The sequence below is a fragment of the Chinchilla lanigera genome, unplaced genomic scaffold (assembly GCF_000276665.1).
Source record: "Chinchilla lanigera isolate Chin_1 unplaced genomic scaffold, ChiLan1.0 scaffold00124, whole genome shotgun sequence".
In the NCBI taxonomy this organism is placed as follows: Eukaryota; Metazoa; Chordata; class Mammalia; order Rodentia; family Chinchillidae; genus Chinchilla; species Chinchilla lanigera.
Genome location: NW_004955525.1, coordinates 1,907,662 through 1,920,614, shown reverse-complemented (window position 1 = coordinate 1,920,614; position 12,953 = coordinate 1,907,662). Strand labels below are relative to the sequence as shown.

General features: G+C 32.1%; 1 protein-coding gene across 2 annotated transcripts in view; it reads right to left on the bottom strand.

Moving 5' to 3' along the window:
• Positions 1–12,953, bottom strand: part of Klhl4 (kelch-like family member 4) — a 113,741-nt gene that overhangs the window by 42,554 nt on the left and 58,234 nt on the right. For both annotated transcript variants that reach the window (XM_005409728.2, XM_005409727.2), the window contains exons 2-3: positions 2,520–2,687; positions 2,041–2,177 (exon numbers count right to left, since the gene is read on the bottom strand). In XM_005409728.2, the coding sequence (XP_005409785.1) occupies positions 2,041–2,177; positions 2,520–2,687 (305 nt within the window). The remainder of the gene's footprint in view (positions 1–2,040; positions 2,178–2,519; positions 2,688–12,953) is intronic.

Here is a 12,953-nt window from a genome sequence, read left to right as displayed (position 1 = left end):
TTTTTATAATAAAAAAAGCAAAATAATGGAGAGGTGGTAGGAAAAAAAAGTAAGACTTTTGAGATGGAAAAAGGATCCTGTGGAAGGGGAAGAAAAAGCTATGGAGAGAGTTACAGGGATTGAAAATGATACAGAAGTTACATATGTATGGGTCCTATAGGTTGCATAACAATACAGAAAATAGTAATATATTCTAACATGCTGTGTACTTAGATCAATCTGGACAATATGCTGTAAACAGGTTCTATCCATCTATACATTTTCTTGTCCTAGATTTTCAAAGAAGAGAACTTCCAATGTCTTGTGAAACTAAGAGAAGTACAGTCCGTACCTGTTGACATCTGCTCCCAATTTTCCCTATACTCTTGTAATTACTAACCACTTTCCACCTATATGGTTTCTTTCAGTTTTGATGCTCAATACGAATGGAAAAAGTTGTTTTTGTGATATGACTTTTTCACTTGACATGAGGTTTCAAAGTTCATCCATCAGTACTTCATTATTTCTTATTAATAACTGATGGTATGTACATGTGGAATGTAATGTATTTATTAATCAGTTTACAAATATTTAGGTTGTTTATACCACTTAATTATGATCAATAATACTGACATAAAGATTTGTGTAAACATTTTTGCTTAGACATGCTTTTACTTCTCTTGGGTACATACTTAGAAGTTGAAATGGTAGAGTTATATAGGTAATATATTTAACTTGAGAAATCGTTGTATAAACATAATTTTAAATGGACGGTGTTTCACATCATAGTTTTAGTGTTTAGATTTAACTAGATATACTTTAAGTGCAATTGAATTCAGTATTTTAAAAGTTATAAATGTGTACATTGTATTAGGCATTTTAAAATTTACAACTATTTAAAAGTACAAAAAATTTAGTCACCAAAGGAAAAATGTAAGGAGCGCAGATAATTTTTCAAATGTTTTTCAATGACAGTGTAAGAAAAATATTTGAAAACAATGTTTTTAAAATTTTTGAGAAAGTCAAATAGTAATATTTTAGTTCTTAGGAGAGCATACAAATTAAATAAATGTATGTAAATATGAAGGATTTATTCTTTTTCTAGCAATCTTCCTAACAGTGTTAAAGGTACCATATTACAATGGCACAGGCAATTCCATGTTTGCAGTAACATAATTCATAATATCTAAATTTGGAGGTTGCATATATGTCCATCACCAGATAAATGAATAAAAATATCTCATGTTTATGCACAATGGGATACTAGTCTGCCATAAAGAAAGACAGATTTGAGACATATGTAAAAAAATGGTTATACCTTAAGATCATAAAGGCAAGTGAGATAAAGCAGACACACAAACTGACATATTTTATTGTTTCTCTTACATGTGAAACCCAAAGCTTAAACAAACAGCAAAATAAAAGATAGGTAATAGGAATTAGGGAGATAGGTCTTTTGCAAAATGGACAGGGATAAAGAGATGATAATGAGAGGGTTGGAAGGAGAGGCAAAGGGGACATAAAAAGAATTTGAGATGTGCAATGTACTAAGTTCCCACACTGAATATAGTCATCATGTATTACAAAAATGTATTCATACAAATTAAAATTAAACATACTAGGAGACCTTAAAGATGGAATAATTATTATAAAAAATAAGATATATTGGTATCCAAAATTATTCTTTTTCCTTTTATTTTATAATTTGAGTCAGTATGTCCTCACTATACTAAAGGAAAAGCCTAAATCTGTACTGTAAAATTAGAAAATTCCACTTTCACTCTATTTAAAAGCAAGAATATGCCCACCTTATTCAAGATAGATATGTTCTTGTATTTTCATATTAATATAGCTCTCTACTACCATGGGAAAAATATTTTACAACATATTATTTATATTTTGTTCTTTTATTTTATTGAGTTGAAGTCATTGCTCTGCTTTCTTAGAACCTTAGGATAGTTACTTATTTGATTATCTTTCATTTGCCTCACCTGTAGGTTGGAAATAACGTATGTTTTATGAGGTAGTATATTTATGGTTTAACACATATCCAGTGCATACCTGTGTAAGCATACTGCACCAAAGAATTAAGTGCATTTGGATCTACCCCTTCCATCCTGACTTCTTCTTGGTTGGCTTCAAGCACATCATTAGTAAACATTGCAGCAAAGTAATCAGACACTGCACTAAGAACCAACCTAGAAACAGAAATGATTCGTGAATATTTACATAAGCTGATAATCTCACTGAAAGCATAAAATGAATTCACTAAGTTTGCATGACTGCTTAGTCTATTTTCTGCTTAAAATTTTCACAATTCAGTAAAGTGTAGTGAATTTGGAAAAGTTAAATAAATAAATTGATCTTTTTTGAGAGCATTGTTTTACTAATTTCTGCAATATTTTCTGAACTAAATATGATACAGAGAAATGGATCATATATATTAAAGCTTTACTATATTCAAATTTATGGTCTGTGTATTTATTTTCCCTCATTCATACTTGCCCTACCGTCCAAATAGTCTGTGTAACGGTACTTACCGGTGAGCTGGAATTCGAAGATGTCCAGCAATGAGCAACACATCACACAGTTGTTTCTCTTTCAAGTAGTTCTCCATTTTATGGAGAGTTTGCTCTGCATGGTTTATAGCATGAAAGTGCTCCTCAGACCTGGGAGTATTCATTTCATCAGGATGTTGTGTATATAATCTGAAAGGGAATTGAGAATGTGAATATGGCTTATCACATCATTGTAAGAAAACAATATTTTTTCCTAGTGTGTATATACACATCTAGTGGAAATTTCTGAACAACAAATTCTAAAAGCAACACAATGCATTAAAGTTAATTAAAATTTCCTCTCTAATCTGGAAGTAGTTGATGCTGATTGTTGCCTAATCTTCCAGTAAAGTGAAAAGTCATGGTTAGTATTTCTTGCAAAAGAAAATATAATAACTTATGCTTCACCCTAGTAATAATTGCGATGTATGCAAGCATAGAATTCAAAATGCCATGCTCTTTTTGATTCTTATGGATATCATAATTATGTCTTTATACATAAACTCACTAGTTCTGCTTCAAAATAAGTCTAAATTGTTACTTTCTCAAACATCTCTATGAATAACTCACTACACATCAGAAATATTTCTTGACTAATCTCTAATATGAGAGTCTTGCAATTTTATGTACAATATGTCAAGCTCAAGAAGAAACTACATATTTCCACTTTTACTTTTTGCTTTTTAGGATAATGTGGTGGCTGTTGCACTTACAATAATGAAAATTGCCTACATGAATTCTCAATATCACGCATGGTAGAATTTAAATGCCCACACAAATACAGACAGGCTTAATATCTTTGAATTTTAAAAATTGATATATGCTGGAAAATATATAAATACATGGTCCATTAATTTTTTTGCTTCCAGTAATAGTTTTCTAACCATAAGTTAGGATCAGAAAATTAACTTCAGCTGTAATTAATAGCAGGTCATTTCATTACTTATATCCAGTTTCATGCAGTATATTATACTTCACTAATCCCTTGCTAGGTGGCTACTCTGTAATTCCGGGTAAGAAATGGGTCCCCAGATTGGTGCTGGCATTTTAATTTCCCCTCAGGTTTTAACAAGTTCTGTATCCAACCCAGAAAACATACTCCTATAACCAAACAAGTAACTCTCAGCTGTACCAGCTGGACCTGCAGGCAGTGCCAGGTTGAACACTACCAAATTATGCCCAAATAAATCAAATGCGGAACTCCAAAATTAGGTAAATTTTGTATGTTGTGTCCTGTTTTTCTGGTTATGAATATAGCTAATCATGTTAGAAGCGGGGACATTCTGAACAAACTTCAGTCCAGAAAGTTGCTTGTTTCTAGAGAATTTTCCTTACTCACACAAACATTGGTAAATTTATTTTTATTTTTTAACACATAATATGACTAGTTTAACAATAGTCTATTGTTTCACTTCAGATGCTCTATTATTTATTTCTTCTAAAAAGCATCAATCTCAACACCATGAATGGGTGAATTTTCAGGTTGCATTTAATTCATTTCATTGTAATCTTTTCTCTGTTCTACTAATAATTCAATTCACATTAATTATATCAATTAAATGTTCAGTATCTAATTACCATGATTACCATCATGCATATCACAGTGGAGCAGGACAGTTTCTAAAGAAGTAATATGTTTGTTGAGTTCTGAGAAGGAAAATTTTGTTATGTGATTTTTCTTCAGCCTAACTTGGCTAAAGAAAAAAAAAATACCTTCAAGTAACAGTTACTTTGAGATGCTTTTATCTAGACATAGTGAACGTATTAGGTACTGGCACATTTTATAATCAAAATGCTGATTTTGTAATATTAAAATCCTATAAATATGAACCTCATAAAATCCACTAGGTTTCAAAATGCAGAAACAACTCTGTTCTCTAATTGAAGAAATAAGACAACAGCACTCAAGATGTAAATATATAAAAATATAACATTCAAGCTACAACAAATACAATAATATAAATATATAAAGATAAACAAAATTATAGTCTATTCCTTGATATTATCTATGGAAAATATAATTTAAAAAAGCAAACCACCACAGCAGTACCAAGAAAGCTAGCACAGTGATGCCTAACTTGATCTTAGTAATCACCTAGAGCTCATAAATTTCAGTTCTCTTGTTCCCATTTTAATTATTATCATGTTAAGTCAGATGTAATAGAATCCATTGAATTAGAATATATCCATCCCTTTGCTTCACTGTATTAACCACTTTATGTCACAAGGGTAGTAGCAAGATGAAATGAAAAGAGCTTATGATATGAAGTCAAAATGCTTAAATTTAATTTTGAACCTTGCTACCTATTTGATGAATGACCTTGGACAAGTCATTTTACATTTCTGTGTTAGTGTTTTGTTGCTATGACAAAATGAGAAAATCAAATTACAGAGGAAAGACTTATTTGGGCTCCTAGTTGCAGCCCATATTCAGCTGGCTCCACAGCTCTGGGCCTGTGGTGAGAGAAAACATCATAATGGAAGGGCATGGAGGGAGAAAGATTCTCACCACAGGGCAGCCAAGAGTGGAGAAAGAGAGAAAGGGGCCAGAACAAGCTATGGTGCTCAAGTGCATGTCATACAAGAAAGCTGTCCCTTCAACTAGCTCCCACATGCTAAATTTTCATCTCTTCCCAATAGCCCTCAGATTATGAGCTCACCAGTGTGTTAATCCATTGGTAAACTCTGAGCCCCTATGACCCAACTGCTTTCCCAAAGCCAACCTCTGAAAACAGCCACATTTGGGGATCAAGTTGTCACCACATAAGCTTCTGGAGAACATTTCGATACAAACCTTAGCGCTTCTTAAACATCAATTTTCTTCTCCAAAGTAAGGATGAAAATAATATTAATACTAGCAATAATGATGTTCATGCCACAGAACTCTCTTCACAGTGTTAAATTAAATAATGTACATGAAAGTTCTATGTACAAATGTTAGCGCTTATGTTAAGCTATTTCGGGCTCCCAAAATAATTATTTCCATAAACGTTTAAAAATGTTGTCTTGAATTATTATTTTTATAATAATATAGTTTTTGAGGAATTAATAGAATTATAGAGATTGTGTGCATATACATATCATTTATTTGTATCACTGTCAGCTCATGGAATTTTGCTTTATACTTGATTTATAAACCAAGAATACCTTAATCATTCTGTTGCTTAATTTATTCTAGATTTGGTTGTAAGGAGCTTTTATGATTGGTTACTGTGCCCCTTTAACATTTCAACTCTATGGGTATTAATTTAATCATTTCCATACTTTCTAGCACTACAAGGAGCTCCTAAGTTCATCTTGTGTAGAGCAGCCATTTCTCCAGTCAATCTGTGTTCCTTTCACTGGAGAAATTGTATTAGAAACCAAGATTGAGGTCCTTGGTATGTTCATTGCACTTTGCGGTATTGTTGCTAGGGTCAAATATCAGACATAGTTGGAGAATACATGCATATATTCACCGAGTAAATTATTTTTTAATATTAAAATTCAGATATCAATCCTGTGTACAGTATGTTTATAATGGATTGTGTTTGGGTACAAGGTTATCATCAATTTAAGTAAAAACTATCTCTTAGGTAGAGTCTAAAGGTACAATGACATTAAAACCAACTTGTGAATGAAACTTAAAAATTTAAATAAAAAAAGAAAGTGAATGCTGATAACACAATTTACAATGATTCTTTTCCCATTACAGTGTATTTAGAATAAATACAAATGAAAATATAAAAAATTATGTCAGTAAACACTCACAGTGTAGTACAATATAATAGCCACATCATGTCTTCCAAGAAATTGGTTATATTAAGAATGGACTCAGGAAAATCAAGATTTCAAACGTTATTGTTAGAAATATTTTTGCACACTTGGAGATACATATCAAGGGCTTAGTGAATAAGTTTTTACATGCTATCCCCACATATTAAAATTATAACTAATAAAATATTTGAAAAATAACAATTTAATGAATACTTCTAAGTATATATACTGAAAGGTCCATTAAAACTTAATAGGAAAATTTGTTTGTGATGAGACGGATTGTGTATGTGCACTCATGAGAATGAGCTGTTCTTGGAGCCAAATCCTTTTGTTTTAATGTTGTTCTGTATGTCTTCCCACCTGAATTTGTCTCCTCTCTGATTTCCATTCCCAGTCCCATGTCTCTCTCTTTCTCACATGTGTACGCATGAATTCTTCACTTTCTTGAACTGCAGGATAGTAAAAGTTGTATATTTGGCTATCTTTAATCTCTTGGAGTTTCATTTACTGTCATGATCAGTTATTATTCAAATGCATATAAAATCAAATATTTTGGGGGAAACAGGGCCTCACTAAGTCACTGAATTGCCCAGACTGGGCTTGAGATTGAGATCTTCCTGCATCAATCTCCCAGCATACTGGGATTACAGCTAAGTGTCAACTCATTTTTCAAATGGCTAGTCTAACACTTACAGGAAGATTTATGTCACTGTCAAATCAGTATATCAAACACTAGTTGAATTTTTTGTTTCTATGAAGGTGTACATTAGGTAGTACTCCCTTATGCTCCAAATTCATGTTTTCAAATCATGTAGCTTTTTCCTAAAGAGTGATTCATGAAATGTAGTATGAGAAAAAGATCATGAATTTTATTTAAAACACTAAGCTCATGCCCTAGATCTGCAAATACCAGTCTCTGATGTTAAGGGAATTAATTTATCACTTTGACTCTTTTCTCTGTAAAACTAATAATTATAGCAATCTCTTTTGAGAGTTGTTCTAAATGTTAAATGAGATTGTATAAAATTATACACCTATCAAAATTTTACTTCAACTTTAAATTCTTTTTTCTATGAGTTTCTGTCAGCCTGGTTCAAACTGTCATTCCTTTTCACAGCTTTCCAATTAATAATAGTTAATAAATTCATATCTATGACATTCTATTCTGTAAATCACACTGGAAGAAATTATCTGATTACTGTTAGTAAAATACCATTCCATTAATTCCTTTCATGTTCTCAAAACTATTCGGTAGTTCTCAATTTTAAGCCAGGTAAAGTACAAACATTTCTCACTGACACTGCATTGTGACATCAAATACACTTTCCACCATAAACACTTTGTGCTAACCATTGATAATTCCTTTTCTAATGTCCTGTGTGAGTAGTTATTTCATCACCTTTCTTGATTCAATTTTTCTCTCTGTAATTACTTATGCTATGTTTACCTACTCAATACATGTTAATCATTTTATTTGCCTTAAATATCCTAATTATAAGATATTCTTTCTCACTTCATAATTTCTATTGATTTGTTTGTGCTGTAATTTATACCTTCTATGGAAATGACCAACATACTGAAACATAGTAACTGCATTCAACAAATTAATACTCCTGTAAACAGACTTGAAGAAATATAAATCCAATCATACTGAATATGATTATTAATGTTAAAATGGATCTATCCACGTCTTTATTCAAGAATTTCTAAGTGAAAACTATGTAAAAGATACTATAAAATTGATATAGAAATCTTTTGTTAAAGGCCAGTATTCTAGTACTGTAAAACGGCAGTTGTTTGGTTTGTTCCTATATAGAAAAGGAACATTTTAATTTAATAAGCTCAGAATTCTAACAATCATTTTCAAAGTGCAAAATAACCACTTAAACAAAGTCAGCTTAATTTTCTGGTACAGAATTTTTTTTTTTTTTTGGTCTTTTTAAGACAGGGTCTCACTATAAAGTTGAGGCTGGCCTTGTGCTCACTTTGTAACCCAGGCTGGTCTCAAATTCACAACGATCCTCCTAACTCAGCCTCCCGTGTTCTGGGATTACAGTCATGTGCCACCACGCCCGGCCTTTGGTACAGATTTTTAACAGCGTCGTTTGCCAGCAAATTTGTATTCTACATTGTTCTCTGATTTTAAAATTTGTAGTGAAATATACATTATATTTAGGTGGTTTTAAATAGTGGCATTAAGTACATTCCCATTATTTTTCGATAATTATCACCACCCCTCTTTAGAATATTTTTCATCCTTCAAAACCAAAACTCTGTACTCACTGTAGGGCCTGGCAAGCTCCATACTACTTTCTTTCTGTCTCTGTGAATTTAACTGTTATAGGTATTCAAAGTAAGTGAAATCCTACGGATTTTTCCAATTTGTGTTGGTTTACTTCATTAATACTAATGTTTCCAAAGTCAAGGTATGGTGTGACCTAGTCAACATTTCATTGTTTTTCATGTCTGAGAAATAGTCCCCTATGTGAATATCTCCTTTTGCTTACCCATGAGTCTCTCAATGGACACTTATGTTCTTTCTATAATGGCATAAATTTTCATGTACAAATATCTTTCCAGATTTCTACTTTGAATTCTTTTGGATATATGCCCATGACTTCAACTGCAGGATCATAAAGTAGTTCTATATTTAGTATATTTTGGGGGCACAAGGTAATTTAAATTTATTGTCTTACAGTTCTCAAAATTCTGAAATGAATCTCACTTGGCTAAAATGAAGGTGTTCGCAGGGCTGTGTTGTTTATAGAAGGATGTACAGAAGGATGTTCATCCTTGTCTTTTCCATCCTTTTGAGGTTTCTGGTACCCTTCTGTAGTCAAAGATAGCAATGTTCTGGGATTCTCAAATCTCATCATTGTTTCTCTGAGTCCACCTTAATTTCTGCTGCCATTTTAAGAAAAATAGGTAAAACACATGTTAAAAAAAAAAAACCTTCACCTCTAACATAAAACAATTAATTATTTTAAATGTAAAGGTGGGCAGTGTTAAGTATGTGTGCAATGTTGTATAACAAATCTTCCAAAAAAGTTTCACCTTGCCTAACTGCAACTACATAAGCAATAAACAACAACTCCCATTTCCCCTTCTCATAACCCCTAGCAAACACAATTCTACTTTCTGCTTCCATGAATTTGACTACTCTAAATAGTACATTATGTGAATGAAATCATAGGGTCTATCTTTTGGTGATTGGATTATTACACATAGCATAATGGCATCACAGTTCATTGCCATTGTGTCATATGTCAAAGCTCCCGTCCTTTTACATACTCAGTAATATACCCATATATGTAACAGTATTTAACCATTCTTTTGCTGTTAGACACTCGGAATGTTTCCACTTTTTAGTGCTGTGAATAATGCTGCTATAAACATGGTTTTAAAAAAATCTCTTTAAATTCTTAAGTCTTTGCTTCTGATGGTTTTGAAGATATACCCAGAAGTCTAATTACTTGTTCATATAGTAATTCTACTGTTATATTTGAAAAACTGTCACATTTTTTCCATAGTGAGTTCATAATTTTTTATTCCCGTCACCCAAACAAAAACAATTCAATTTCTTCAGGTTCTCACCATAACTTGTTATTTTTTCTCTTTTTTACTAGTAATAATCATCTTAATGTATGCAAAATGATATCTCCAACTTTTTCTGATTTGCATTTACTGAGTGATTTATCATCAGTCTCCTGATTACATCTGTTTCTAAGTAGCTTTTGATGTGACTGATAAAGTTTTTCAGTAAAATTTCCTTACAGATTCTTTATGTTAGTATATAAATGTGGAACTTATTATTCTCTGTTGATTTTATAACTTGCAACATTGCTTAATTCTCTATAGTAAGGGTTTTCTTATGGAATCCTTAGTTTATTCAATATAAGTCATGTTACCTGCAAACAGAAATAGGTATTTTTCTGTTTTCTTTTCTAATTGGGTGACATTTAAATATTCATTTATTAGCTTAATAACTCCAGGAAGGACTTCCAGGACAATGTCAATAGAAAATGAAGTAAAAATGCTTATATTATTCCTGATTTCATTTTTATAGTTAAAATACACCATTTTATACTAACTTTCTTTTAATTAGTAACTACTACAGAGTGCTTAGAGTCCCATCATATGCATTATCCTTTTATAATTTCTATTATCATATATCAGCAATACATAATGATTACATTTATTATGGGGGGTTGATACATGTACATAACACATCTTAATTATTGTTATGTCCCATACTCCTCACCTCCCTCTTTGCTCCTTTCACCTCTTAGTCTCTTTTCCTTTTGCATAAGATATATCCCCTTTATTTTATTCTTGTTTTTATTTATTTATTTTATTCTTTATTCCTTTATTACCTCCCCCTCTCGCTATCTTTTGATTCATTTTCCATTTGAAAAGATCTCCCTACTTCATATTATCTATCTTTTATTTTAGACATTTATACTTTGGATTTCTCATAAAAGAAACCACATAATATTATTATTTTGTTTTTGGTTTTGTTCTTCTTTATCTAGGACCTTGAGGTTCATCTTTAGGTTAGGTTTTGGAGCTTGATATGTTTTTCTCATGTGGGTATTGACTACTCCTTGGAATGCTTTCATTGTGTCCCATATGTTCTAGTGTACTATACTAGCATTAAAATTTAGTTCTGTGAACTGTCTGATTTCTTCATTGATTTCCTCTGTGACTCAGGGATTAAGAGTGTATTGTGCAATTGCCATACATTTACATAATTTATGTGGTTTCTTTTGCCATTGATTTTAAATTTCATTGCACTATGACAAGATAATATATAGAAAGTCATTTTGGATTTTTTACATTTACTTGAGCATGCTTTATTTGCTAGCATATGATCTACATTGGAGAAAGTTCAATAAACTGCTGAAGAGAATGGGTATTCTGTTGTTCAGTAGAACATTCTGTAGACATCAATTAAGTCCATTTGTTTGAGGATTTGGTACAAATCTTATTTAATTTTTTTCCTAGTCAATCTGTCTATTTGTGATAATAGGATATTGACGTCCCCCACTTTAACTGTATTGATATTTATCTTTATAAATGAGAAAGAAATCAGACCATTGGTCTCAGCTGGATATAGTTAGTGGGGCTAGGACTCAAGCAAAATAATGAATTTAATGCCAGTAGCTTCAGATCTAGCTACATCTGATAACTATAACTGCCAGGACTGTTATCCCTCCACAGAGTGTGGGGTCATGTGTCCGTTGTGGCCTGAGCATGAACTTCCAAGAAGATCTATTTTTAGCCTTCACCCTGTCTGTGTCTTTTGGTCATTGTTGTCTCTCACCCAGTTGCAGTCACAAGGTCATACTAAAATTTTAGGAGTGAAGCTATAGTGTAGTCCTTCTGTGGCTCAGTCTCACACAATCAGCCCTTTCTCAAAATGGCACCTTATTAAACTCTCTTTGGCAATACGGTGGGTACTGTGAAGGATTTCTTCTTCAAGTCCATCCTGCCATGAACAAGTCTCTCTTCGATTAAACCTCATGATGATTTGTAGTTCGACACAGCTGCTTTGTTCTCTTGTGGCTAGCACTCGCTACTCCCTCTTTTGAGACATTAGTCTCATGCACATGAAGCTAGGTCAGTTAATCATCATCTTTTCAATCCTGTACTGAGAGGAACCAAAATGCACAGCTAAGTAGAAGTTCACAGATGTGGCCAGGGATTGGGCTCCACCACATAAAATTACTGGGGGTGAACACTCCTGATCTCATAAGAAAAAAATTGCTCAGTCTTCCATGGATGATGAGGTATGTTGTAAAGCTTTCATAATGTACTTCATTACATTTATATAGTTCCGCGGCTGGGGATTTAGCTCAGCGGCAAAAGCGCCTGCCTGGCAAGCGCAAGGTCGTGAGTTCGGTTCCTGGTACCGGAGAAAAACCAAACAACCAAAAAAAAAAAAAAAAAAAAATTTACATAGTTCCCTAATTGTATTGCTCTGTATCTGTCTGATAACTTTCTTGTAAAATATTGTCAAGGTCTTTGAAAACTTTGTTGGTCTAATGTCTGATGGTTCAACAGATTATTATTATTGGTGTACTGAAGTCTCTTGATATTAGTGTAAAGTCATCTATTGTCCTTTCTATTATACCAATATTTGTTTCATATATTTAAGAGCTGTACTCTGTTTTGTATTTCTTCACAACTGTTATATTTTATGAACTGACTTTTTAACAGTGTATATTGTCTATTTCACTGCTTTTCATTTAAAATCTATTGTATTTGATTAAAATATAGCTACCACTGCTTTCACTTGGTTACTACTTGGAAAGAATATCATTTTTCAATCCTTTCACATTTAAGCTTTGTGCATCTTTAATTTAAATAAATTTATTTTAAAAAAACTACTTGGACTTTTCAAAGTATAATCAGCAAGTAGATTTCTTAGTTGAAGAGATTGCTAAATTAACACTTAAAGTTGTATTGTGGAAAAGGATTCATTCTTTCCATCATGTTATTTTTTATCAAGTATCTTACAAACGTTTTGTCTCTTATTTATTCAAGTATGTTCTCTTTCTTGCTCAGTTAAATTTTTATGTTACAATGTTTTGATTCACTTATTTTCATTTGTTAGTATTTTATAGATATTTTCATTGTAATTACCAAAGGATTGAATTA